Here is a 13,903-nt window from a genome sequence, read left to right as displayed (position 1 = left end):
ATTACATTTGTTTTCCCATTGCCTTACGATCCCCAGGGATGATCCAGTTGCTGCTACAGCAACTGTGTGTACCAGAGTAGTCAAGTTTCTTAACATAAACACAACTAATTTTTACATCACGAATGTTCTCAAATCCATTGGTTCTGCTATGAGAACGCCACAATACTTTTACTGTGATGTGTATTGGAGCCCCCAGTGATTGACCGGGGGTGACAGGGAGCCCCGATATCTCCGTGGTGCCAGATGTTCAGCTCAGACCGGGCGTCCTTTAAAGACAGCACCTGATCTCTGTGGAGCCGGGTGCGGACTCCGTCAGACCCTGCCCGCCAGAGGCACGGCGTAAAACGCGCCCACTCAAGTTTTTACTTTCTCAATACCTGGCGAGAAAGCTGGTTTGTGCGGCTGGAGAGCGACATGCCGGCTTTACGTCTGAGCCAGACATTGTGAAAAAATATGGTCAGATTCAACCCATTGCTTTTGTTGTTCTTTTACAACTTCCTTTTATTTCCACTTATTCCATAAAATATGTAATCTCAGAAAATTGTTGCTTCAACCAAAACATTTTAATGCTCTAATGTGCAAAACTCCAAAAATGCAATGAAATCTCAATTTAGGCCACAGAATCCCTACAGTGAGAAGGAGGCCATTCAGCTCATCGCGTCTGTACTGACCCACCGCAAGAACACGCTACTTCGGTCCACTTCCCAGACACCCCGCTCTATCTCTGGAACCCCATAACCTAACCTGTACATTCCTGGCCACGAAGGCGGGGACTCTCCGTTGCGGGTCTGCCCTGTTACCACCGCCAGCTAGGACGGTGAATTTGGTGCTCAGCCACACCTCCCATTCTCCTAGCACGACCGGAGAATCCCATCATTAGGGATAACTTACCATGGCCAATCCATCTAACCTGTTTAGCTTTGGACTGTGGGAGGAAGCCGGAGCACCCGGAGGAAACCCACACAGACACGGGGAGAACATGCAGACTCCACACAGACAGTGACCCAAGCCGGCAATCGAACCTGAATTGTAGGAGCTGTGGGGCAGCAGTGCTAACCACTGTGTCACCATGCCACTCTGGGGTCCCTGGGCTGTGAGGCAGCAGTGCTAACCATGTGCTACCATGGCACTCCGGGGTCCCTGGGCTGTGAGGCAGCAGTGCTAACCACTAGGCCACTGTGCCACCCCGGTGTCCCTGGGCTGTGAGGCAGCAGTGCGAACCACTATGCCACTGTGCCACTCCAGGGTCCCTGGGCTGTGAGGCAGAAGTGCTAACCACTATGCCACTGTGCCACTCCAGGGTCCCTGGACTGTGAGGCAGAAGTGCTAACCACTGTGCTAGCATGCCACTCCAGGGTCCCTGGGCTGTGAGGCAGCAGTGCTAACCACTAGGCCACTGTGCCACCCCGGTGTCCCTGGGCTGTGAGGCAGAAGTGCTAACCACTGTGCTAGCATGCCACTCCAGGGTCCCTGGGCTGTGAGGCAGCAGTGCTAACCACTAGGCCACTGTGCCACCCCGGTGTCCCTGGGCTGTGAGGCAGAAGTGCTAACCACTGTGCTAGTGTGCCACTCCAGGGTCCCTGGGCTGTGAGGCAGCAGTGCTAACCATGTGCTACCGTGGCACTCCGGGGTCCCTGGACTGTGAGGCAGAAGTGCTAACCACTGTGCTAGCATGCCACTCCAGGGTCCCTGGGCTGTGAGGCAGCAGTGCTAACCATGTGCTACTGTGGCACTCCGGGGTCCCTGGGCTGTGAGGCAGCAGTGCGAACCACTGTGTCACTGTGCCACCCCAGAATCCCTGTGAGGCAGAAGTGCTAACCACTGTACCACCGTATGGTCAGGGTGGAGGAGATACTGTTGCAAGTTACACTTCACCAAAGAGAAGGAATTGGTAGATGTTGAGTCTGGAGAAGGGGGTGTAGATAGCCTGGGTCACATTGTGATCCAAAAAGACGAGGTGTTGGGTGTCTTAAAAAATATTAAGGTAGATAAGTCCCCAGGGCCGGATGGGATCTACCCCAGAATACTGAAGGAGGCTGGAGAGGAAATTGCTGAGGCCTTGACAGAAATCTTTGGATCCTCGCTGTCTTCAGGGGATGTCCCGGAGGACTGGAGAATAGCCAATGTTGTTCCTCTGTTTAAGAAGGGTGGCAGGGATAATCCCGGGAACTACAGGCCGGTGAGCCTTACTTCAGTGGTAGGGAAATTACTGGAGAGAATTCTTCGAGACAGGATCTACTCCCATTTGGAAGCAAATGGACGTATTAGTGAGAGGCAGCACGGTTTTGTGAAGGGGAGGTCGTGTCTCACTAACTTGATAGAGTTTTTCGAGGAGGTCACTAAGATGATTGATGCAGGTAGGGCAGTAGATGTTGTCTATATGGACTTCAGTAAGGCCTTTGACAAGGTCCCTCATGGTAGACTAGTACAAAAGGTGAAGTCACACGGGATCAGGGGTGAACTGGCAAGGTGGATACAGAACTGGCTAGGCCATAGAAGGCAGAGGGTAGCAATGGAGGGATGCTTTTCTAATTGGAGGGCTGTGACCAGTGGTGTTCCACAGGGATCAGTGCTGGGACCTTTGCTCTTTGTAGTATATATAAATGATTTGGAGGAAAATGTAACTGGTCTGATTAGTAAGTTTGCAGACGACACAAAGGTTGGTGGAATTGCGGATAGCGATGAGGACTGTCTGAGGATACAGCAGGATTTAGATAGTCTGGAGACTTGGGCGGAGAGATGGCAGATGGAGTTTAACCTGGACAAATGTGAGGTAATGCATTTTGGAAGGGCTAATGCAAGTAGGGAATATACAGTGAATGGTAGAACCCTCAAGAGTATTGAAAGTCAAAGAGATCTAGGAGTACAGGTCCACAGATCACTGAAAGGGGCTACACAGGTGGAGAAGGTAGTCAAGAAGGCATACGGCATGCTTGCCTTCATTGGCTGGGGCATTGAGTATAAGAATTGGCAAGTCATGTTGCAGCTGTATAGAACCTTAGTTAGGCCACACTTGGAGTATAGTGTTCAATTCTGGTCGCCACACTACCAGAAGGATGTGGAAGCTTTAGAGAGGGTGCAGAAGAGATTTACCAGAATGTTGCCTGGTATGGAGGGCATAAGCTATGAGGAGCGATTGAATAAACTCGGTTTGTTCTCACTGGAACGAAGGAGGTTGAGGGGCGACCTGATAGAGGTATACAAAATTATGAGGGGCATAGACAGAGTGGATAGTCAGAGGCTTTTCCCCAGGGTAGAGGGGTCAATTACTAGGGGGCATAGGTTTAAGGTGAGAGGGGCAAAGTTTAGAGTAGATGTACGAGGCAAGTTTTTTACGCAGAGGGTAGTGGGTGCCTGGAACTCACTACCGGAGGAGGTAGTGGAGGCAGGGACGATAGGGACATTTAAGGGGCATCTTGACAAATATATGAATAGGATGGGAATAGAAGGATACGGATCCAGGAAGTGTAGAAGATTGTAGTTTAGTCGGGCAGTATGGTCGGCACGGGCTTGGAGGGCCGAAGGGCCTGTTCCTGTGCTGTACATTTCTTTGTTCTTTGTTCTTTGTTCTTTGTTCAATCCTGCTCTTATTACTGCACATTCTCTTCTGGAGATTATCAAGAAATCCAATACTTGGTTTACTTTACTCTTCAATCTCATCGAACCAGAAGCATATTTAAATTTGTAAAATTCAAACAAATCTTTATAATATTTTACCATTGTTTGTTAGATAATAAGCCAGGACAATTTGTAAGGATGCCAATGTCAGAGGAATACAACACATTTATACTGCATGAGAAGAGTTCTGATTGGTTGGCAAAGGGACCCTGATTGGTGGAGGCATTGCCATGGAGAATACACCAGTTGTTGGTGACTGACAATTAACTGCCAAGCATTGTCTAAAATTTAACTAAGGCAGCTTGACTCTGGTCAAGGCATTGTCCTGAGTAATGAACCAGTGAATGGCTGGAAGAGAAAGGCATCTCAAAAATTAGAGCAGCAAGCTAACTGTTTCATACTGCTGCCATGAAATAGCAGCAATGGTGGTATTCACCACTAACAGGATGCTGCTGTCAAACTAAAAAGACGTTCTACCTATCACACAAATGAGTACAAAGAACAAACAACAAAGAAATGTACAGCACAGGAACAGGCCCTTCGGCCCTCCAAGCCCGTGCCGACCATACTGCCCGACTAAACTACAATCTTCTACACTTCCTGGGTCCGTATCCTTCTATTCCCATCCTATTCATATATTTGTCAAGATGCCCCTTAAATGTCCCTATCGTCCCTGCCTCCACTACCTCCTCCGGTAGTGAGTTCCAGGCACCCACTACCCTCTGCGTAAAAAACTTGCCTCGTACATCTACTCTAAACTTTGCCCCTCTCACCTTAAACCTATGCCCCCTAGTAATTGACCCCTCTACCCTGGGGAAAAGCCTCTGACTATCCACTCTGTCTATGCCCCTCATAATTTTGTATACCTCTATCAGGTCGCCCCTCAACCTCCTTCGTTCCAGTGAGAACAAACCGAGTTTATTCAATCGCTCCTCATAGCTAATGCCCTTCATACCAGGCAACATTCTGGTAAATCTCTTCTGCACCCTCTCTAAAGCCTCCACATCCTTCTGGTAGTGTGGCGACCAGAATTGAACACTATACTCCAAGTGTGGCCTTGTAGTACATGAATTTCAGTGCCAATGTGATGCTAGGTATGTAGGCTGTATGCCCAAAGACTGATGGATATAATCAAACAGTATTCCACTGTTCGCAATGGACAAGGTACAAGCCATACCCAATCATGGCGTGTTTGAAAAGCACAAAATACAGCGTCCACCACTAGATGTGATTCCACAATGGGACAACATTTGCTCTATAATCCTAACTGTGGTAAGAATTACACTGACACCCAATTTAAGATTGTCAGTTGGGCTCACGCTGTGGGGCAGTTGTGTGTACTGAAAGCCACAGTAATAATACACAGGACCTGTTCTTTACAGACAGATAGAACATGTACACACGTTGAGCTTGTTTCAGCAAAACAAAATAAGTGAGAGCTATTCGCTAACTCATTCTTCAGAGTACTGCCTTGACCAATCAGAGTCAAGCTGCCTGGTTTAAATTTCAATAAATTCTTGGCAGTTAACTGTCAGTCATCATCAACTGTGCATTTCCCTTGGCAAAACCTCTCAGCACCCTCTTCTCATACAGCTTTATTTTGTAGTTCTCCCCGACATTGGTATTCTTGCGAATTGGCGGGGGGATGGGAACCGATGCAGGAAGTCGGAGAGAAGTAAAACCGGGCCAGAAACAAAAAGCAGTAAGGGGGAAAGTGTAAGGCAGAGAAGCCACAGTCAAAAATCAAAAAGGGCCACAGTACGGGGTACAGTGACTGAGGAGAGTGTGAAAAGGGAGGTGGCCAATGCAGGATTGAGGGTGTTGTACCTAAATGCGCGCAGTGTACGGAACAAGGTAAATGAGCTTGTTGCGCACATTGAAATTGGGCGGTACTATGTGGGCATCACAGAGACGTGGCTGCAAGGGGATCAGGGCTGGAATCTAAATATCCAAGGATATGTGTCCTATCGAAAGGACAGACAGATGGGCAAAGGGGGCGGGGCTGTATTGTTAGTAAGGAATGAAGTTAAATCGATAGCAAGGAGCGATTTCGGATCAGAAGGCATAGAATCTCTGTGGGTAGAGTTGAGGAATCGCAAAGGTAAAAAGACCCTGATGGGAGTTATGTACAGGCCCCCTAGCAGTAGTCCGGATGTGGGGCAGAAAATAAATCAGGAGCTGGAAAAGGCAATATTACAATAATCATGGGGGACTTCAATCTGCAGGTGGGCTGGGAAAATCAGGTTGGTAGTGGATCCCAAGAAATGGAATTTGTGGAATGTCTAAGAGATGTTTTTTTGGAGCAGCTTATGACAGAGCCTACTAGGGAACAGGCAATTCTGGATTTGGTGATGTGTAATGAGGCAAACTTGATTAGGGAACTTAAGGTGAAGGAACTCTTAGGGAGCAGTGACCACAATATGATAGAATTTACCCTGCAGTGTGAGAGGGAGAAGCTGCAATCAGATGTAACAGTATTGCAATTAAATAAGGGTAACTACAAAGACATCAAGCGGCTATTGGATAGGTGCATGGATTACGGTAGAATGATGGGGGTGTAGATGAATTTGTTCTTAATCTAGGACAAGTTCGGCACAACATCGTGGGCCGAAGGGCCTGTTCTGTGCTGTATTTTTCTATGTTCTATGAGGGAGGTGCCTAGCAGGGAAGACAGTGGAACAGCAATGGCAGGAGTTTTTGGGACTTATTTGGGAGCCATAACAGAAATTCATCCCAAGGAGGAGAAAACATGCTAAGGGGAGGACAAGGCATCCATGGCTGACGAGGGATGTCAAGGACAGCACAAAGGCTAAGGAAAAAGCATACAAAGTGGCGAGGATCAATGGGAAACCAGAGGATTGGGAAGCCTTTAAAAGCGAGCAGAGGACAACTAAAAAAGCAATAAGAGGGGAGAAGGTGAAACACGAGTGCAAGCTAGCTAGTAATATAAAGGAAAATAGGAACAGATTTTTTCAATATATAAAAGGTAAGAGAGAGGCAAATATAGACACTGGACCACTAGAAAATGTGGCTGGAGAAGTAATAATAGGAAACAAAGAAATGGCAGACAAACTGAATAGTTACTTTGCATCAGTCTTCACGGTGGAAGACACCAGTGGGATGCCAGAGCTCCAGGAGAACCAGGGGTCAGAGGTGAGTGCAGTGACCATTACCAAGGAGAAGGTTCTGGGGAAACTGAAAGATCTGAAGGTGGATAAGTCACCTGGACCGGATGGACCACCCCAGGGTCCTAAAAGAGATAGCTGAGGAAATTGTGGAGGCATTGGTGATGATCTTTCAGGAATCATTGGAGGCAGGAAGGGTCCCAGAGGACTGGAAAGTGGCTAATGTAACACCACTGTTTAAGAAGGGATGGAGGCAGAAGACGGGAAATTATCGGCCGGTTAGCCTGACTTTGGTCATTGGTAAGATTTTAGAGTTTGTTATTAAAGATGAGATCGCGGAGTACTTGGAAGTGCATGATAAAATAGGACTGAGTCAGCACGGCTTTGTCAAAGGGAGGTCATGTCTGACAAATCTGTTAGAGTTCTTTGAGGAGGTAACAAGCAAGTTAGACAAAGGAGAATCAGTGGACGTGATTTATTTAGATTTCCAGAAGGCCTTTGACAAGGTGCCACATAGGACACTGTTAATAAGTTAAGAGCTCATGGTGTTCAGGGTAAGATCCTGGCATGGATAGAGGATTGGCTGACTGGTAGAAGGCAGAGAGTGGGGATAAAGGGGTCCATTTTCAGGATGGCAGCCAGTGACTAGTGGTGTGCCTCAGGGGTCTGTGCTGGGACCACAACTTTTTACAATATACATTAATGATCTGGAAGAAGGTACTGAAGGCACTGTTGCTAAGTTTGCAGATGATACAAAGATCTGTAAAGGGACAGGTAGTATTGGGGAAGCAAGGGGGCTGCAGAAGGACTTGGACAAGCTAGGAGAGTGGGCAATGAAGTGGCAAATGAAATACAATGTGGAAAAGTGTGAGGTTATGCACTTTGGAAGGAGGAATTTAGGCATAGGCTATTTTCTAAATGGGAAAATGCTTAGGAAATCAGAAGCACAAAGGGACTTGGGACTCCTTGTTCAGGATTCTCTTAAGGTTAATGTGCAGGTTCAGTCGGCAGTTAAGAAGGCAAATGCAATGTTAGTATTCATGTCAAGAGGGCCAGAATACAAGACCAGGGATGTACTTCTGAGGCTGTATAAGGCTTTGGTCAGACCCCATTTGGAGTATTGTGAACAGTTTTGGGCCCCATATCTAAGGAAGGATATGCTGGCCTTGGAAAGGGTCCAGAGGAGGTTCACAAGAATGATCCCTGGAATGAAGAACTTGTCGTATGAGGAACGGTTGAGGACTCTGGGTCTGTACTCGTTAGAGTTTAGAAGGATGAGAGTGGATCTTATAGAAACTTACAAGATACTGTGAGGCCTGGATAGAGTAGACGTGGAGAGGATGTTTCCACTTGTAGGAAAAACTAGAACCAGAGGACACAATCTCAGACTAAAGGGACGATCATTTAAAACTGAGATGAGGAGGAATTTCTTCAGCCAGAGGCTGGTGAATCTGTGGAACTCTTTGCCGCAGAAGGCTGTGGAGGCCAATTCACTGAGTGTCTTTAAGGCAGAGGTAGATAGGTTCTTGATTAATAAGGGGATCAGGGGTTATGGGGATAAGGCAGGAGAATGGGGATGAGAAAAATATCAGCCATGATTGAACGGCAGAGCAGACTCGATGGGCCAAGTGACCTAATTCTCTTCCTATGTCTTATGGTTTTATGGTCCTGATGAGTCCAAGCCAAGAAGTTTCAACAAAATGTTTTTTTTCAGCAGTACTTTAATTAGATGTTGAAAATGGAACAGCATTTTAGATGTGTCGAATTGGTGGGTGGTTAAATGTGCTTTAAAAAGGAAACGGCTGTAAAGTAGAAAAGATGGTATTTTAAATAACACTGTAAAAAATGTTGGTATAAAGTTCCGGCTGCAATTTTATGCAGAGTTTGCACCCTGTGGTTGGGCTCTATTGTGATAAAAGCAGTCTTACTTATTGACTGTAAAGTATCAGTTGTTACTGTTGGAATTGTAAATTTATCAGTAATTGCATCTTACAACATTTATTACATTTTCTTAAACAGGAAAAAGAGGAAGAAAAGTCAGACTCGTCAGGAGTTCTGCAGCAGAGAAGTCCCCAGGGATTGAGTGATACGGGTTATTCATCGGATGGTATATCAAGTTCACTCGGTGAAATTCCAACCATTCTTCAAAGTGAAGATAAAGATTTACTCAAAGAACCAGCTAGGAAAGATTCAATCTCTCAGGAAAGTAGTCCCTCCAGCCCATCAGATCTTGCCAAACTGGAGAGTACAGTTCTTTCAATCTTAGAAGCTCAGGCGAACACACTAAATAATGAGAAATCAGGCCAGTACAAAGACACTTACGGACTTTATACTGACCATGAAAGGGAACGACACAGACCAAGAACCTTGTCAATTACACCAGAGTCATATAGCTCAGATGAAGAAGACCTTGAAGACATTCAGGAGGAAGATGAAGATGTTCTGGAAGATCATGGTCATGAAGATACATTAGCTCGAAAAGACTACAGTGAAAGCTGTGCTTCTCAGGATGAAGCAGCAGTGAGGAGACAACGATATGATTCCCTCGAAGACAGTAGTGAAAGTGAGCACTCACCCCGCCCTCATAGGAAGAGGAAGACCAGCATTGGATCATCAAGCAGTGACAGCCAAGGATCTGGTGATGAAGAAGATTTTATTCGAAAACAAATCATTGAGATGAGTGCTGAAGAAGATGCATCAGGATCTGAGGAGGATGAATATATTAGAAGTCAGCTGAAAGAGATAAGTGGAAAAGGACATCTAGAGAGCAAAGGACCAACTGTTAAGCACAAACGTCTTTCAAAAAAAAGTAGCACAAGTCATGATGATGATTCAGCGAGGCGTCATTCATGGCACGATGATGATGATGAAGAAGAAATGTCTGACGTGAGTCCTGAATCTAAGTACAGAGAAACTAAAAGTCAAGAAAATGAAGAGTTGGCTGTCTCAGCTGGTGGTGGCCTTAGGCGTTTTAAAACAATCGATTTGAACAGTTCTATTGCAAATAAATATGCAGAAGATTCTGGGAACAAAAAGGAGGGATTGTACTATGAAGAAGAACCAGAGTTAGAGATGGAGAGCTTAACTGATTCACCAGAAGATAGATCAAGAGGTGAAGGTTCATCTAGCCTGCATGCAACCTCTAGTTTTACACCTGGTACTTCACCTACATCAGTTTCATCATTGGATGAAGACAGTGACAGTAGTCCGAGTCACAAGAAGATGCTTGGGGAGAGTAAACAGCAAAGAAAGGCTAGACACAGATCACCTGGTCCTCTGCTGCCTACCATTGAAGACTCTTCCGAAGAAGAAGAATTACGAGAGGAAGAAGAACTTTTGCGAGAACAAGAAAAGCAAAGAGAGTTAGAACAGCAACAAAGAAAGAGTTCAACAAAGAAATCAAAGAAAGATAAAGATGAACTAAGAGCTCAGAGAAGACGTGAGCGTCCAAAAACCCCTCCAAGTAATCTCTCACCAATCGAAGATGCTTCACCTACAGAAGAGTTGCGACAAGCAGCAGAAATGGAGGAGTTGCATCGTTCTTCATGTTCGGAATATTCACCAAGCATTGAATCGGAACCTGAAGGATTTGAAATACACCCAGAAAAAATTAGAGAAGTCCAAAAAGTTTATAAATTGCCTACATCGGTGTCACTGTATTCTCCTACAGACGAGAACGCTGGTCGTATTATACAAGATGTTGATGCCAATAATCAGAAGTCTTTGAAAAGTGCAGAAGAAGCATATGAAGAGATGATGCAGAAAGCAAAATTATTTCAGAATCAAAAAGAACCTGATGATGTCTTTGAAAAGGAGCCGTTATATGGGGGCATGTTAATCGAGGATTATATCTACGAGTCTCTAGTGGAAGATACTTACAATGGGACAACAGAAAATCGTTTTCTTAATACAGGACAGGGGACCAGAACTGGTTTGATGCAGGAATCTGAAAAGAAATTAAGAAGTCCTGATGAAATTTATGAAGAAATAATGAAGAAATCCACGAGTGATTCTGGACATTATTATTACAACCAACCTTTCGATGGAAATCTCTATCAACAGGATTTGCCTTCCACTGTAACTGGTGCTAAAGAAACATGTGTTACATTTCCATTGCACATCACAGAAGCTTCCACAAAGACAGAAAAACAGTTGTTAGATGCTGATGCTGCTTATGAGGAGCTCATGAAGCGACAGAACGCACTGCTGACTCCTGGAACCAGTCCAACGCAGCCAAGTTCTCCTGAATCAGAAACCACTGGTCGCCCTGCAGTATTTACATCTGCTTCCACGAGAGGGCATGACAAATCTTCAACCTCAATACCATCTTCTGCAGATACAGAGCAAATTCCACCAGCAGGTAGTATGATGCATGCTATCCCTGATGTCAAAATTACCCAGCACTTTTCTGTGGAAGATGACATTGAAGTAGAATATGGAGAACAATATTATGTAGATAACAGAGAGATGTCAAATGAAATCACCAAAACAGTTAAACAAAGCAAACCAGGTACTACAACCAGCAGTGGGGAGTTGGACGATATGGCATCAAAAACAGTAACACCTACAGCTTTTGTAACTCCTGTTAGCTCAATTACCTCTACTGTTACCATGACTAGCAGCTCTCCGGTTTGTTCCACTGGGCCAGCTGATGTATCGAGGACAAAAGATGTTGTTGTCCTTAGTATAGCCACCAGTGAAGAAATGTCAGCACAAACAGCCACACATTTGGTTAAGACTGCAATGAGTATTTCTGATACAGCTATCTCTTCAGTATCTATGGCACCAACTTCAGTGGGGGTTGCAATTTGTGGACCCCCAGGGAATACACACCCAACACAAAGAGGTGAATTGGCTTTCACTATGCCACTGCCAGGAAAAGAGAGAATTGCAGCCACCTCAAGTAGGGCACCCCTTTCCTCAGTCTCCAGCACACTTTCCACTGCTTCACAACGACCACAGACCACAACCTGGGTTCCTTCTGTTCCTTTTGAAATGGGCCCATCCATCATTAAGTCATCATTGCATTCTGCAACTGAGTCACAATTCCCTCCACCACCTCCTCCTTTACCTGCTTCAACCTTTCCAAAGTCAGTTATCATTCCAAAGAGGAGATCCACAGCTGATGTACCAGCCTGTAGAATGGGAGTCCCTATACAAACCAGTGGTGTGTCTAATTTATCTAATGCGTTAGATCAGAGCAGTTTAACACTAAATGGAAAAATATTTCATCCAATGCCCCCTCCTGTCCCCCCTAAACCAGCCTCAATTCCATCAGGATTCGTATTCACCACAAGACCAACAGATGGAATCCGACCCGCAATTCCACCAAAGCCTGCGTTTGCTCATCTTCCTATAACTGTGCACAGACCAAGTGACTTACAACATAAAACTTCAACCTCAACTGCAACATTGTCTTTGAACTTGACTTCTCCAGGAGATTTCAAACTAATCTCTCCCACATCTCCTATTTCCCCATATTCAAATAAATCTTCTCCAAAGTTAACAATGCATTCCCAAGCTACATACGTAGTAATCACTTTGCCATCTGAACCTGGTACTCCAACAGAATCTGTAACCTGCCAAGCATCTTCCAGCCAACCATCAGTATCCCCTTCAAAACAGCACGGGCTATCGTGTCTACCATCAGCCATATCCCTGACTCACTTTACCAAATCTATGGAAACTCAGAAAATAGTTGAAAAGGGAAAATCGGAGACAGTTTATTTTTATCAGAGTTTGGCACAGGGTGTTTTATCAACAGTTGAACATGGCATATCAACCAATGCTTCCCAGGCACCGGTTTCTGCGATCTATGACAAAGTACCAAGCACGGGTACAATCAGTGTTGCTATAACCATACCTCCTGAAAGAAAATATTCTGAATTTCAAGAAAATGGAAGAACACTAGAACAGACTGCACAGTTTACACGTGATGTGATAGATCTTCGTACTCTGTCAAATTTAGATGCTGGGATGACAAATAATGGTATGGATTTGTCTAATTTCTCTATCGATGGACGAAGGCATGCTTTAGTGATTGATTCTGGTGGCATACGTCATATCAGCACAGTTCAACCAGCCATTGTGAATTTAAGTACAGCTGGATCGGATGACCAAATTCCAATTTCCCCACTGGTAATGGCGACTGAAAGTATGACAGTCGTTACCTGTACAACCACAACAACATTTACCGCTACCACTGACACATTTGAAAGATCTGTGGATCTTGGGAATATCGTATCTATACCACTCCAGCTAACAACCAAGATTGATGAAGTATCGTGCAGTATTGCCCATTGTCAGTCACCTGCTACAGGCACAGCAGAACTCCCAATTAACCTGTCTTGTAGCACTGCGTCTCCCATTTCAGGCTGGCCTGTTACAGAACCAGTAACCATAGCTCCTATTAGCACAACAAATGGATGGATAGATGTGGAATCAGAGGTTAAAGCAGTGGATTTAAGCACAACAAAACCCCATCAGATGATGGCGACAGTGGATGAATTAACATCTGGGATTGTTACTACAATTCTCGAGGAGGAAGACAAGCCTGTCGATCTTACTGCAGGGAGACGGAATGTTTGCTGTGATATGGTTTACAAGTTTCCATTTGGTCGCAGTTGTTCATCTTTGACACAGCAACCTGCTCCAACCCTACCTGAAGACCGTTATGGGTACAGAGATGACCACTATCTATACGGTCGTGGTGGGTCCCAAGGTCACCGAGGATTTGGGAACATGAAGCCTTCCATGTCCGATACCAACTTGGCTGAAGCTGGTCTGTTTCTATATAAAAGCAAGCATAGCTTTGATTATTGTAATAGTGGGACTGATGCTGCAGTCGATCTTACAGCAAGAAAACTGACAGCAGGTCAGTATGATACAGCAACAGATCTTTCTTTAAAATTAAACCTGCATGGGTTCCCTCAACTCATTTTGGGCTAACCTTTTTCTTATGAATCATTTCTAATCCTTATTTTTGTACAGAACTTTGAGCATGTGAAAATGGAATGCAGTTTATTTTTGGTTGATCTTTTTGCTCACAGATGGGTGCATGCATTGCATGTTTTTTCAGCATTGGTTTTGCTTCACGTGTAATTGCAACTGTTAATGATGATGAAGAATTGCATGCAATCTTTGCTTTAATCACCTGGATG

At 45.0% G+C, this 13,903-nt stretch overlaps 1 protein-coding gene across 7 annotated transcripts in view; it reads left to right on the top strand.

The window, feature by feature from the left end:
- The window catches only part of pcloa (piccolo presynaptic cytomatrix protein a), a 633,232-nt gene that overhangs the window by 281,537 nt on the left and 337,792 nt on the right, over positions 1–13,903 (top strand). For all 7 annotated transcript variants that reach the window (XR_011934010.1, XM_072470931.1, XM_072470933.1 and 4 more), the window contains exon 5: positions 8,763–13,617. Coding sequence is in view for 6 of the 7 variants with exons in the window: in XM_072470931.1 (XP_072327032.1) it covers positions 8,763–13,617 (4,855 nt within the window). In the remaining variant the exon portion in view is untranslated. The remainder of the gene's footprint in view (positions 1–8,762; positions 13,618–13,903) is intronic.

Source organism: Scyliorhinus torazame, chromosome 13 (genome assembly GCF_047496885.1).
Source record: "Scyliorhinus torazame isolate Kashiwa2021f chromosome 13, sScyTor2.1, whole genome shotgun sequence".
Lineage (NCBI taxonomy): Eukaryota > Metazoa > Chordata > Chondrichthyes > Carcharhiniformes > Scyliorhinidae > Scyliorhinus > Scyliorhinus torazame.
The sequence above is the reverse complement of the archived record's forward strand: the minus strand, read 5'-3'. Positions and strand labels throughout refer to the sequence as shown.